Source organism: Oratosquilla oratoria, chromosome 44, assembly GCF_046742065.1.
Source record: "Oratosquilla oratoria isolate Oo_2021 chromosome 44, ASM4674206v1, whole genome shotgun sequence".
Classification (NCBI taxonomy): Eukaryota; Metazoa; Arthropoda; class Malacostraca; order Stomatopoda; family Squillidae; genus Oratosquilla; species Oratosquilla oratoria.
In genome coordinates, this window is record NC_134820.1 from 29,261,279 (window position 1) to 29,276,594 (window position 15,316).

Here is a 15,316-nt window from a genome sequence, read left to right on the forward strand (position 1 = left end):
CATCCATTGGAGCAACCCTGACTGTGATCCTCTTTTTAAGTGACCATAAAACCTATCACTAGCCCGATGTGTTATTCATAGGTAAATGACGTCAAAACCATTCCAGCTTTGTTGATTCTTTTTACAACTTATTAATTCAAGAGTGAGGTGGGGTGCGTCTTCTTCGCCTAAACCTTCATAGACCTTCATGAACCTAGTATTGGATAGTTATCTATCAGTATCATTGCAGAACATCCACTGGCAACACTAAGGTTCTTAACCCTTCTTTCTATTTGCCGATGTTGCTGTAGTTCTTTCTGAGACAAACAGCATGGTTTCTCCAAGGGTAAGTCATGTGTGACTAATCTTCTATACTTTTACACTAAAGTATATAAGGCGTCAGATAACAATGGTAATCACGATGTTACTTACCTTGACTTTAGCAAAGCGTTCGACAAGGTACCACACCAGAGACTACTAAATAAAATAAAATCTCATGGCATAGGAGGAAAAGTGTTAGAATGGATTAGAGCTTGGATCAGTAACAGAAAACAGCGGGTCACCATATATGGAGTCAAATCCAGGTGGGGCAATGTTACTAGTGGGATTCTCCAGAGCTTGGTTTTGGATCCTTTGTTGTTCATTATGTATATAAACGACTTCGACGATGGGATGAATAGTGATGTTAGTAAGTTTGCGGACGACACTAAGATAGGACGCCTAATTAGGTCAGGAGACGACGTAGAGATTCTGCAGGATTATCTTAACAAACTGTTCATATGGTCGGTGAAATGGCAAATGAACTTCAATATCTCTGAGTGTAGCGTGTTAAACGTAGGGCTACACAACCCCAAAAATAGATACAGTTTAGATAACACGCTTCTAGAGAAAACTGAGTGCGAGAGAGACTTGGGAGTTCTAGTGAGTCCGGACCTTAAAACCAAGAAACAGTGCATTAGCGCCAGGAATAAAGCTAACAGAGCATTAGGTTTCATTACTAGGACGGTAACGAATAGAAGTGCAGAGGTAATTATCAAACTCTATCTAGCGATAGTTATACTCATCCTTGACTATACTGTACAGTTTTGGTCTCCGTCCAACAGAATGGACATCAATTCACTAGAATCAGTACAGAGAAGAATGACCAAAACAATACATGGACTCAGAAATTTGCCTTACAAAGAGAGGCTTAGGCACCTCTTACACTCTCTGAAAAGACGCAGAGTGCGGGGTGATCTAATAGAGGTGTTCAAGTGAATCAAAGGCTTTAACAAGGGTGATGCAAACAAAATGATGACATACATAGATAAAAACATAGGAATAATATGTTCATGTTAGAAACTGAAGTACATATATACATACATACATATATATATATATATATATATATATATATACATATATATATATATATATATATATATATATATATATATATATACATGTATTAACAATATGTGAGTTTTTTGTTTGTGTGTGTATAGGTGTGTGTATTTTTTAACGACGAGTCTTTTCCTTTCATAGGGTGGACCTTTATCATTACCACAACTTGTGGAAACAAAATCAATAGGTCCCACTGGTGCATGAGGTGTAACCAATCTCCTCGCTGTACCGAGTGTTCTGTAGTGCATCAGGCTATGGACTTAGTCTGAATTTGGGACAGACATTACCTAACACCCCCACCACCTCAGAGGATCTGACTGCATCATCACTACACCCATTGTTCACCTCTATACACCCATGGGCGTCCAGGGGGGGAGGTGGGCAGTTGGCCCCCTAGAAACTCAAGGTGTTTTTGAAAACGTTGCCGGTCGTCACGTATAATTTCGTTAAATGTTTAAGTTATAGTGTGTAAGTGTATGATTGATGAAAGTCAAAATGTAACTCATATAGATAATGTAAATATATACGGCCAAAATAAAGTGTGCATCTTGATATAACCTGGCACCATTAACCATATATGTGTAATATCTTTAATTGTGCCCCAACATACATTTTAGTCCTACCTACAAAATTCCTTCCCCATCCTTCAAAAATTCTTGCCAACGCTCATGCACACACCTAAATCGACCACTTATGTAGATTAGTCCCATAGATCAAGTTAACTATAAATACTTAAGTTGTAATTATTTTAGTTTTTAAGTGTAGCACAACCTGGAGATCCAAAACGATTTTGTCCACTGCTCTCGTTTATGTGTCTAGTGACCTTGCTTGCTGAGGCTTCGAAAGCCGCGTGAAGAGAGACCTGTCCGCAGGAGCTGGAGACCCATTCACCCCCCCCCCCCCCCCCCCCGTTTATGTGCCTAGTGAACTTGCTTGCTGGAGGCTTCGAAAGCGCTGAAGAGAGACCTGTCCGCAGGAGTGGAGACCCATACACCACTTTCGTCATCAACGAGATGGTGTCATGATATATAAACCCGAACGAACAACGTTCTACATCAGTTCCTCCTCCATCATCAACATGGGCTCTCAAGGAGTGTTTGCTAGCCTCTATTGTAATAGAGATTTGATACCAATAAAGCATTTGCAAGTTGTTAAACGGTCGCTATATATGTGTGCTGTGTATCAAAAGGTGTGAATAGTGTAATTCTCGAAGTAATACTTATTCCCTATTCAACCAGGTCGTCCTTTCTCGCCGCTCTGGCTGCTGTGTGCCACATTCGAGTAGGCATTCGACTCCTAACAACCTCCAGCTCCCACCTATGGACAAGCTGCACTGTCTATCTGTAAGCTGATATCTTTCTTATCAGAACCTCATTGCTGAACAATTTTGTCCATTATAATGATAAGTCAAATTGAGAGTTTCTTCAGTGTGTTTTCGCATAAGGGTCTTAACTTATCAGACTACTTGCAGGGCCCAGCGCAGTCACGACTTCAATGGGAGGTTGAAGGACGAGTACTCCGGTAACGACTTCGGTCACCAGGAGTCCCGTGACGGTTACGACACCCAGGGAGCCTACTACGTCCTCCAGCCCGACGGTCGCCTCAGAAGGGTCGACTACACCGTCAACGGAGACTCTGGCTTCGTGGCTCAGGTCAACTACGAGGGAGAGGCCCGCTACCCCGAACCCACCTACACGACCCCTCGTGCTTCATACACCACCCCTCGTCCAGCATACACCACCCCTCGTCCTACATACGCCTAAGTCCTCATTGATTAACACATCCAATCCAAGATATCTATGCATATTAGGTGTATGCGTAAGAATGACATAAATTATTAAACCAGAAATAAAAGAAAACGAGAGCGACCTCCATTGTTTTGATTAGCAGTCGGCCTTATCATAGATTCACAAGATGAGTAGAAAATAATAATTCAAGTTATAGGCATAGTAAATTGAAATGTAATTTACACAGATGTCAGGTCCGCATGTACGTGGTGACAGCCAATTTTCCTCTCATCTCACAGGCATCCACTGGAGTAATCCTGATTGTCATTCTCTTTTTAAATGACCACAGTACTGATCACTAGCCCCATGTGTTATTCATAGGTGAACAACGTCAAAATCATTCCAGGCTTTGCTGGTTCTTTTTACAACTTTTTAATTCAGGAGTGAGGTAGGGATGCCTTTTTGTCCACCCCTTTCTTAAGACCTTCATAGACCTAGTACTTGATAGTTATCCATCAGTATCATTGTAGAACATCCATTGGCAACACTAAGGTCATTAACCCTTCTATTTGCCGATGTTGATGTAGTTCTTTCCTAAGCGGTTGCAGCCCTCGAATCACTGCACGTGAAGTCGAGACGGACCAAGACGAAGGTCCAAGATCTTCAGGGCTTACTGGATGGAACAGCTCACTTTGGCCATGCATGTACCGAGGATACTGAAGTCTTGTAAAACTTCATATATCTTAGTGGTATAGTGCATGACAGTGGTCGGTCATGTCAGGAAGTCCTTCGAAGGATTGACATGATCCATAGCTTTATAATTTAAAGTATTTGTCTCTGTCTATGAGCAAAGCCTTTACTATTTGTGTCCTTCGTCTTGGTGTAATGGTATAAAATATGGGCACTGAATGCTGACTTGAAGAGGCATCATAACATCTTTGGTACCAAGTACCTTTAGAGAAGCGTGGAATATTGCTGGACTGACTTTGTATCGATTCAAAGACAATTCCGTGATATTCAGTCAGGATTTATCACCAGCCACCATACTTTGCAAACGTGAACTCCAGCTGTATGGACATGTATCAATCCTCCCTGATGTGATTCTATTCACAGAGTGATCTCTATAAAAGCAACCTTCAGAGGAGGCAAATTAGACACCCACAGAAATCGTAGCTAGGACAAGTCGACAGATCCTGTTGAGTTGTGTTTGGAACAGTAAAGGTGGTTGCAAAGGGGCTTGCTCATGTTTCGTTTTGTTGATAAGGCTCGCAAGGATAATCCAGAACAACAGTGACGAATATGGTTATAAAACTAGAGATATTTATAATATGGCTGCGTGGAGGCACTAGCGACACGATAATCGAACTAATGCGAAACATACCATTGGACCGCTCGGGAGTGGAAAGCTGTCAATTAATGCTGATGATGACATACATAGATAAAACATAGGAATATTATGTTCATGTTAGGAACTGAAATACATATGTGACTGAGACAAGACATTAGCATACGTACTGTAAGATATGCAGCAAGGTTACATAAAAATACATGGAATCTATAGGCATGGTATGATTGTAAGAGGCTCGTAGATGAGGCTCGTAGACATAGGTAGACAAATGCGGTAGATAGAGGGGTAGATGGCAAGAATTTCACTTATATGAGTTGGGTGTTTGGTAAACAACAGTTCGTAAGCAAAGGAGTTGCACAAGCTCGCTCTCTGTCCAATGTTTACAGTCGCCGGGGACCCGATTTCATTGCTGTATAATGTTCCTTTTTATGATGATGTAACAATATGTAAACTAAGTCAGTATGTGCGTTGATTTCGAGATTAATTGAATAAGCAGTATTGCGTGCGGGATTATAAGAGTTGTTTTGATTGGAGAAAGAGGGGAGGAGAAGAAAACAGAGCGACACGCCTCACTCCCAGTTACCCCCATCCCCATAGAAACTCAAGGTGTGTTTGAAACTTTGCCGGTCGTCACGTATATTTTCATTCATGTGTGTCAGTGCATGGCTGATGAAAGTCAAAATGTAATTAATATAGATAATGTAAATATATACGGTCAAAATGAAGTGTGTTTCTTGATATAATCTGATAATATTAACCATATCTGTGTAATATCTTTAATTGCACCCCAGCAAAATATTTCTATCCAACAAACTTCTTTCTCCCACCCTTCGAAAATTCTTGCGAACGCTCATGCATACATCCATATCGACCACTTATGTAGATTGGTCCCATATATAAAGCTAACTGAAAAATACTTTAGTTGTAATTATTTTAGTTTTTAAGTGTATCACAACCTGGAGATCCAAAACGATTTTGTCCACTACTCTCGTTCATGTTTCTAGTGACCTTGCTTGTTGAGGCCTCGAAAGCCGCGTGAAGAGAGACTTGTCCGGAGGAGCTGAAGACACACTCACTTACGTCATCAACGAGATTGGTGTCACGAGTATATAAACCCGAACAAGCAACGTTCTACATCAGTTCCTCCACCATCACCAACATGGTTCTCAAGGTGTGTGCTCCTCTATTGCGAATAGTAGACTTTGATACCATAAGCATTGCCAGTGTTAACGGTCGCTATATATGTTGTTGTGATCAAAAGGTGTTGATTGTGATAATTCTTGGAGTAATACTTATTCCTTTTCAACCAGGTCGTCCTTCTCGCTGCTCTGGCTGCTGTGGCCACATGCGATAGCATTCCCTCCTACAACCCTCCAGCTCCCACCTATGGACGAGCTGCACCTGCTCCTTCTGTAAGTTGATATACTTTCTTCCAGAACACCATGTGAAGAATTTGACTTGGTAATGATAATCAATTGAGAGTTTCTTCAGTGTGTTTGCATAAGGGTCTTAAATCTGACTTCTTGCAGGGCCCAGCGCAGTACGACTTCAACTGGGAGGTGAAGGATGAGTACTCCGGTAATGACTTCGGTCACCAGGAGTCCCGCGACGGTTACGACACACAGGGAGCCTACTACGTCCTCCAGCCCGACGGTCGCCTCAGAAGGGTCGACTACACCGTCAACGGAGACTCTGGCTTCGTGGCTCAGGTCAACTACGAGGGAGAGGCCCGCTACCCCGAACCCACCTACACGACCCCTCGTGCTTCATACACCACCCCTCGTCCAGCATACACCACCCCTCGTCCTACATACGCCTAGGTCTTCATTGATTAACACATCCAATCCAAGATATCTATGCATATTAGGTGTATGCGTAAGAATGATATAAATTATTGAACCAGAAATAAAAGAAAACGAGAGCGACCTCCATTGTTTTGATTAGCAGTTGCCCTGATCATAAGTTCACGAGATGAGACAAAAATAAAAATAAAAATCAAGTTATAGGCATAGTCAATTGAAATGCAACTCACACAGATGTCAGGTCTGCATGTCCGTGGTGACAGCCAGTTTTCATCTTATCTCACAGGCGTCCATTGGAGCAATCCTGACTGTGATCCTCTTTTTAAGTGACCATAAAACCTATCAATAGCCCGATGTGTTATTCATAGGTAAATGACGTCAAAACCATTCCAGCTTTGCTGGTTCTTTTTACAACTTATTAATTCAAGAGTGAGGTGGGGGTGCGTCTTCTTCGCCTAAACCTTCATAGACCTTCATGAACCTAGTATTGGATAGTTATCTATCAGTATCATTGCAGAACATCCACTGGCAACACTAAGGTCATTAACCCTTCTTTCTATTTGCCGATGTTGCTGTAGTTCTTTCTGAGACACACAGCATGGTTTCTCCAAGGCTAAGTCATGTGTGACTAATCTTCTATACTTTTACACTAAAGTATATAAGGCGTCAGATAACAATGGTAATTACGATGTTACTTACCTTGATTTTAGCAAAGCGTTCGACAAGCTACCACACCAGAGACTACTAAATGAAATCAAATCTCATGGCATAGGAGGAAAAGTGTTAGAATGGATTAGAGCTTGGATCAGTAACAGAAAACAGCGGGTCACCATAAATGGAGTCAAATCCAGGTGGGGCAATGTTACTAGTGGGGTTCCCCAGGGCTCGGTTTTGGATCCTTTGTTGTTCATTATGTACATAAACGACTTAGACGATGGGATGAATAGTGATGTTAGTAAGTTTGCGGACGACACTAAAATAGGACGCCTAATTAGGTCAGGAGACGACGCAGAGATTCTGCAGGATGATCTTAACAAACTGTTCACATGGTCGGTGAAATGGCAAATGAACTTCAATATCTCTAAGTGTAGCGTGTTAAACGTAGGGCTACACAACCCCGAAAATAGATACAGTTTAGATAACACGCTTGTAGAGAAAACTGAGTGCGAGAGAGACTTGGGAGTTCTAGTGAGTCCTGACCTTAAAACCAAGAAACAGTGCATTAGCGCCAGGAATAAAGTTAACACAACATTAGGTTTCATTACTACGACGGTAACGAATAGAAGTGCAGAGGTAATTATCAAACTCTATCTAGCAATAGTTAGACTCATCCTTGGCTATGCTGTACAGTTTTGGTCTCCGTCCAACAGAATGGACATCAAATCACTAGAATCACTACAGAGAAGAATGACCAAAACGATACATGGACTCAGCCTTACGAAAAGAGGCTTAGGCACCTTAACTTACACTCTCTGATGTGGTGGATGTGATGCAGCTTATTTTGGAGAAACTTCAAGAGGAATCACAAAAAGATTATACGAACACAAGAACGACATGCGACACCACAGGACATCTAATTCGTTAGTAGTACACGCTACACAACACGGACATATGCCTAATTGGAACAACACCAAAATCCTACACACCGGTATGAAAAAGACAAGAAAAACTATCGAAGCTGCATATATCAATACTTTTAAATCAACCAATCATAGAGAAGGGTTTGTAAATTTAGCACACGCAGCAGCCAGATTAATCATCGAGGGGACACAAACGGCGAACTCTATCCCAAGGCGACCTGTGAGATGACCCGCTTAGTATATAGACAATGTATTTCAATTTGCCTGTACCATTATCTCTCTGAAGAAGACTCTGTCGAAACGTTAGAGAATAAAGTACTTCTGCTCCTTCCTGGAATTTACCTATACCACTCTTGCCATACATTTGTCTTTTCTCTTGTCATATATACGTATATATATATATATATATATATATATATATATATATATATATATATATATTAACAATGTGTTAGTTTTTTGTTTGTGTGCTTGTATGTGTGTATGTGTGTGTGTCATTTTTAACGACGAGTCTTTTCCTTTCATAGGGTTAACCTTTATCATTACCACAACTTGTGAAAACAAAATCATTAGGTCCCACTGGTGCGTGAGGTGTAACCAATCTTCTCACTGTACCGAGTGTTCTGTAGTGCAGATGGCTATGGACTTATTCTGATTTTGGGACAGACATTACTTAACATCCCCACCACCCTAGAGGATCTGACTGCATCATCACTACACCCATTGTTCACCTCTATACAACCATGGTCGTCCAAGGGGGGTGGTGGGCAGTTGCCCCCCTAGAAATTCAAGGTGTGTTTGAAACTTTGCCGTTGTCACGTATAATTTCGTTAGATATTTAAGTTATAGTGTGTCAGTGTATGACTCATGTAGATGATGTAAATATGAACGGCCAAAATAAAGTGTGCATCTTGATATAGCCTAACACCATTAACCATATTATGTGTAATATCTTTAATTGCGCCCTAACATAGGTTTTCGTCCTACCTACAAAATTCCTTCCCCATCCTTCGAAAATTCTTGCTAACGCTCATGCACACACCTAAATCCACCACTTATGTACTGTAGATTAGTCCCATAGATCAAGTCAACTAATAATACTTTAGTTATAATTATTTTAGTTTTTAAGTGTAGCACAACCTGGAGATCCAAAACGATTTTTTCCACTACTCTCGTTCATGTTTCTAGTGACCTTGCTTGCTGAGGATTCGATAACCGCGTGAAGAGAGACCTTTCCGAAGGAGCTGGAGACCCACTCACCACTTACGTCATCAACGAGATTGGTGTCATGAGTATATAAACCCGAACGAGTAAAGTTCTACATCAGTCCCTCCTCCATCATCAACATGGCTCTCAAGGTGCGTGCTCATTTATTGCAAATAGAAGACTTTGATACCATAAGCATTGCCAGTGTTAACGGTCGCTATATATGTTGTTGTGATCAGAAGGTGCAGATTGTGATCATTCTCGAAGTAATACTTATTCCTTTTCAACCAGATCGTTCTTCTCGCTGCTCTGGCTGCTGTGGCCACATGCGATAGCATTCCCTCCTACAACCCTCCAGCTCCCACCTATGGACAAGCTGCACCTGCTCCTTCAGTGAGTAGATGTCTCTTCTTCTGGAATATCATGTGGGTGATTGAACACAACGATTAAGTGCTCCTCAATCTGTTCGTATTATAGCCTCTGAATTTTATTTCTTGCAGGGCCCAGCACAGTACGACTTCAACTGGGAGGTGAAGGACGAGTACTCCGGTAATGATTTCGGTCACCAGGAGTCCCGTGACGGTTACGACACCCAGGGAGCCTACTACGTCCTCCAGCCCGACGGTCGCCTCAGAAGGGTCGACTACACCGTCAACGGAGACTCTGGCTTCGTGGCTCAGGTCAACTACGAGGGAGAGGCCCGCTACCCCGAACCCACCTACACAACCCCTCGTGCTTCATACACGACCCCTCGTCCAGCATACACCACCCCTCGTCCTACATACGCCTAAGTCCTTATTGGTTAACACATCCAATCCAAGATATCTATGCATATTAGGTGTATGCGTAAGAATGGTATAAATTATTGAACCAGAAATAAAACAAAACGAGAGCGACCTCCATTGTTTTGATTATTAGTCGGCCTTATCATAAATTTACAAGATGAGTAGAAAATAATAATTTAAGTTATAGGCATAGTAAATTGAAATGTAATTTATAAAGATGTCAGGTCTGCATGTACGTGGTGACAGCCAATTTTCCTCTCATCTCACAGGCATCCACTGGAGTAATCCTGATTATCATTCTCTTTTTAAATGGCTACAGTACTGATCACTAGCCCGATATGTTATTCATAGGTAAACTACGTCAAAATCATTCCAGGCTTTGCTGGTTCTTTTTACAACTTTTTAATTCAGGAGTGAGGTAGGGATGCCTCTTTGTCCACCCCTTTCTTAAGACCTTCATAGACCTAGTACTTGATAGTTATCCATGAGTATCATTGCAGAACATCCATTGGCAACACTAAGGTCATTAACCCTTCTACTTGCCGATGTTGATGTAGTTCTTTCTGAGACGTCGGATGTCCTGGTTGCAGCCATCGAATCACTGCACGTGAAGTCGAGACGGACCAAGACGAAGGTCCAAGTCTTCAGGGATTACTGAATAGCACAGCTCACTTTGGCCATATATGTAGCGAGGACAATGAAGTCTTGTAAAACTTCATATATCTTAGTGGTATAGTGCATGACTGTTGTCGGTCATGTCAGGAAGTCCTTCGAAGGATTAACATGATCCATAGCTTTATAATTTAAAGTATTTGTCTCTGTCTATGAGCAAAGCCTTTACTATTTGTGTCCTTCGTCTTGGTGTAATGGTATAAAATATGGGCACTGAATGCTGACTTGTAGAGGCATCATAACAAATTTGGTACTAGGTACTTTTAGAGAAGCGTGGGATATAGCTAAACTGACTTTGTATCAATTCAAAGACGATTCCATGATATTTAGTCAAGACCTATCACCAGCCACCATACTTTGCGAACGTGAACTCCAGCTGTATGGGCATGTAGCACGATTCCCTGATGTGATTCTACTCACAGAGTGATCTCCATAAAAACAACCCTCAGAGGAGGCAAAACAGACACCCACATAAGTCGTAGCTAGGACAAGTCGACCGATCCTGTCGATATGTGTTTGGAACACCAATGTGGTTGCAAAGGGGATTGCACATGTTTCGTGTTGTTGATAAGGCTCGATAGGATAATCCAGAGCAACGGTGACGAATATGATTATAAAACTAGAGATATTTATAATATGGCTGCGTGGAGGCACTAGCGACACGATAATCGAACTAATGCGAAACATACCATTGGACCGCTCGGAAGTGGAAAGTTGTCAATTAATATTGATGATGAAATACATAGATAAAACATAGGAATGTTATGTTCGTGTTAGGAACTGAAATACACGTGTGACTGAGACAAGACATTAGCATACGTACTGTAAGATATACAGCAAGGTTACATAAAAATACATGGAATCTATAGGCATGGTATGATTGTAAGAGGCTCGTAGATGAGGCTCGTAGACATAGGTAGACAAATGCGGTAGATAGAGGGGTAGATGGTGAGAATTTCCCTGTTATGAGTTGGGTGTTTGGTAAACAACAGTTCATAAACGAAGGAGTTGCACAAGCTCGCTCTCTGTCCAATGTTTACAAACCCGATTTCATTGCTGTATAATGTTCCTTTTTATGATGATGTAACAATATGTAAACTAAGTCAGTATGTGCGTTGATTTCGAGATTAATTGAATAAGCAGTATTGCGTGCGGGATTATAAGAGTTGTTTTGATTGGAGAAAGAGGGGAGAAGAAAACAGAGCGACAAGTCTCCCTCCCAATTACCCCCATCCCCATAGAAACTCAAGGTGTGTTTGAAACTTTGCCGGTCGTCACGTATATTTTCATTCATGTGTGTCTGTGCATGGCTGATGAAAGTCAAAATGTAATTGATATAGATAATGTAAATATATACGGTCAAAATGAAGTGTGTTTCTTGATATAATCCGATAATATTAACCATATCTGTGTAATATCTTAAATTGTACCCCAGCAAAAAAATTGTTTCCTACCAACAAACTTCCTTCCCCCACCCTTCGAAAATTCTTGCGAACGCTCATGCATACATCCCTATCGACCACTTATTACAAAGGATTACAAAGGCGGAGCATGCCGACGGGAGACCTTTTGATCCATATCTAGGTCGGATGCGAAAAAAAATCATATTAATAATAAAACAATAAATAAAAACTATAATAATGTAAATAACAAATAAAATACATAAATAAATACATAGGTATAGTTAAATAATAAACAAACAGGTAAATAGTAAATAATAATAAATTGACATATAACTAATAATAAATGAAAATCAGACAGACAAAAGATCACAAAACAAAAACAAATAATATAAGATAAATTATAATCATTACAGCATCTTACTTAGGTATTTATCTAACTGATTCTTAAAGCTTCGAAATGAACTACATTGCACTACCTGTGCAGGAAGTTTATTCCAGATTGGTCCCATATATAAAGCTAACTGAAAAATACTTTAGTTGTAATTATTTCAGTTTTTAAGTGTGTAACAACCTGGAGATCCAAAACGATTTTGTCCACTGCTCTCGTTCATGTGTCTAGTGACCTTGCTTGCTGAGGCTTCGAAAGCCGCGTGAAGAGAGACCTGTCCGCAGGAGCTGGAGACCCACTCACCACCTACGTCATTAACGAGATTGGTGTCATGAGTATATAAACCCGAACGAGCAACGTTCTACATCAGTTCCTCCTCCATCATCAACATGGCTCTCAAGGTGCGTGCTCCTCTATTGCAAATAGAAGACTTTGGTACCATAAGCATTGCCAGTGTTAACGGTCGCTATATATGTCGTTGTAATCAAAAGGTGCATACTGTGATAATTCTTGGAGTAATACTCATTCCTTTTCAACCAGGTCGTCCTTCTCGCTGCTCTGGCTGCTGTGGCCACATGCGATAGCATTCCCTCCTACAACCCTCCAGCACCCACCTATGGACAAGCTGCACCTGCTCCCTCTGTAAGTTGATATCTCTTCTTCCAGAACACGTGAACAATTTGCCATGATAATGATGATTAATTGAGAGTTCCTTCAGTGTGTTCGCATAAGGGTCTTAAATCTGACTTCTTGAAGGGCCCAGCGCAGTACGACTTCAACTGGGAAGTCAAAGACGAGTACTCCGGTAACGACTTCGGTCACCAGGAGTCCCGTGACGGTTACGACACTCAGGGAGCCTACTACGTCCTCCAGCCCGACGGTCGCCTCAGAAGGGTCGACTACACTGTCAACGGAGACTCTGGCTTCGTTGCTCAGGTCAACTACGAGGGAGAGGCCCGCTACCCCGAACCCACCTACACGACCCCTCGTGCTTCATACACCACCCCTCGTCCAGCATACACCACCCCTCGTCCTACATACGCCTAGGTCTTCATTGATTAACACATCCAATCCAAGATATCTATGCATATTAGGTGTATGCGTAAGAATGATATAAATTATTGAACCAGAAATAAAAGAAAACGAGAGCGACCTCCATTGTTTTGATTAGCAGTCGGCCTTATCATAAATTCACAAGATGAGACAAAGGAAAAAAACATGTTATAGGCATAGTCAATTGAAATATAACTCATACAGATGTCAGGTCTGCATGTCCGTGGTGAGAGCCAATTTTCCTCTCATCCCACAGGCATCCATTGGAGCAATCCTGCCATTCTCTTTTTAAGTCACCATAATACCGATCACTAGTCCGATATTTTATTCATAAGCAAACAACGTCAAAACCATTCCAGGCTTTGCTGGTTCTTTTTACAACTTGTTAATTCAGGAATGAGGTAGGGGAGCGTCTTCGCCCAAACATTTCTCAAGATTTTCATAGACCTAGTATTGGAGAGTTATCTATCAGTATCACTGCAGGACATCCATGGGCAACACTAAGGTCATTAACCCTTTTTCTTATTTGCCGATGTTGATGTAGTTCTTTCTGAGACACACAGCATGGTTTCTCCAAGGGTAAGTCATGTGTGACTAATCTCCTATTCTTTTACACTGAAGTATATAAGGCGTCAGACAACAATGATAGTTACGATGTTATTTACCTTGACTTTAGTAAAGCTATCGACAAGGTGCCACACCAGAGACTTCTAAATATAATCAAACCCCATGACATAGGAGGAAAAGTGTTAGAATGGATTAGAGCTTGGATCAGTAACAGAAAACAGCGGGTCACCATAAATGGAGTCAAATCCAGGTGGGGCAATGTTACTAGTGGGGTTCCCCAGGGCTCGGTTTTGGATCCTTTGTTGTTCATTATGTACATAAAAGACTTAGACGATGGGATAAATAGTGATGTTAGTAAGTTTGCGGACGACACTAAAATAGGACGCCTAATTAGGTCAGGAGACGACGCAGAGATTCTGCAGGATGATCTTAACAAACTGTTCACATGGTCGGTGAAATGGCAAATGAACTTCAATATCTCTAAGTGTAGCGTGTTAAACGTAGGGCTACACAACCCCGAAAATAGATACAGCTTAGATAACACGCTTTTAGAGAAAACTGAGTGCGAGAGAGACTTGGGAGTTCTAGTGAATCCGGACCTTAAAACCAAGAAACAGTGCATTAGCGCCAGGAATAAAGCTAACAGAGCATTAGGTTTCATTACTAGGACGGTAACGAATAGAAGTGCAGAGGTAATTATCAAACTCTATCTAGCGATAGTTAGACTCATCCTAGACTATGCTGTACAGTTTTGGTCTCCGTCCTACAGAATGGACATCAATCCACTAGAATCAGTACAGAGAAAAATGAACAAAACGATACATGGACTCAGAAATTTGCCTTACGAAGAGAGGCTTAGGCACCTTAGCTTACACTCTCTGAAAAGACGCAGAGTGCGGGGCGATCTGATAGAGGTGTTCAAGTGGATCAAAAGCTTTAACAAGGGTGATGCAAACAAAATGATGACATACATAGATAAAAACATAGGAATATTATGTTCATGTTAGAAACTGAAGTACATATGTGACTTAGACAAGAAAATAGCACACGTACTGTAAGATATGCAGCAAGGTTATATAAGGATACGTGGAAACTATAGGCATGGCATGAGCGTCTGTCTGACTTCTGACATATCCACAGAACAGAGAGTAGGTGGGGGAAGGCGTCGAAGTGGACGGGGCGACACGTTCCCCTCCTAGAGCTAAAGCTCCATATCTGCAATTTCCTTTTTCCCTCCTCACGTGTCTTATGAATGTGGTTGCTGCATATATATATATATATATATATATATATATATATATGTATATATATATATATATTATAAATTGGACATTTTAGAAGCTCTGCCAAGGGATTCGAACCCTGACCTGTGCGTGCATAATCACGAAGCCAAGACGCTAGCAACCGAGCTACATGCGATGGT

The 15,316-nt window shown here is 41.3% G+C and overlaps 4 protein-coding genes across 4 annotated transcripts; all 4 read left to right on the forward strand.

Moving 5' to 3' along the window:
* Nucleotides 1–310: 310 nt before the first annotated feature.
* LOC143022355 (uncharacterized) lies at nucleotides 311–3,125 on the forward strand. The gene is made up of 3 exons (XM_076180508.1): nucleotides 311–325; nucleotides 2,601–2,705; nucleotides 2,823–3,125. The coding sequence occupies exons 1-3, from the start codon at nucleotides 311–313 to the stop codon at nucleotides 3,123–3,125; spliced, it is 423 nt and encodes a 140-aa protein (XP_076036623.1).
* A 2,471-nt stretch (nucleotides 3,126–5,596) lies between these two features.
* Nucleotides 5,597–6,257, forward strand: LOC143022158 (cuticle protein 21-like). Its single transcript, XM_076180226.1, has 3 exons — nucleotides 5,597–5,608; nucleotides 5,748–5,849; nucleotides 5,967–6,257. Exons 1-3 carry the CDS (start codon nucleotides 5,597–5,599, stop codon nucleotides 6,255–6,257), a joined length of 405 nt encoding a protein of 134 aa, XP_076036341.1.
* Nucleotides 6,258–9,165: 2,908 nt separating this feature from the next.
* On the forward strand, nucleotides 9,166–9,816 carry LOC143022233 (cuticle protein-like). Its single transcript, XM_076180353.1, has 3 exons — nucleotides 9,166–9,177; nucleotides 9,317–9,418; nucleotides 9,526–9,816. The coding sequence occupies exons 1-3, from the start codon at nucleotides 9,166–9,168 to the stop codon at nucleotides 9,814–9,816; spliced, it is 405 nt and encodes a 134-aa protein (XP_076036468.1).
* A 2,846-nt stretch (nucleotides 9,817–12,662) lies between these two features.
* LOC143022139 (cuticle protein 21-like) lies at nucleotides 12,663–13,320 on the forward strand. The gene is made up of 3 exons (XM_076180154.1): nucleotides 12,663–12,674; nucleotides 12,814–12,915; nucleotides 13,030–13,320. The coding sequence occupies exons 1-3, from the start codon at nucleotides 12,663–12,665 to the stop codon at nucleotides 13,318–13,320; spliced, it is 405 nt and encodes a 134-aa protein (XP_076036269.1).
* The last annotated feature ends 1,996 nt before the right edge of the window (nucleotides 13,321–15,316 follow it).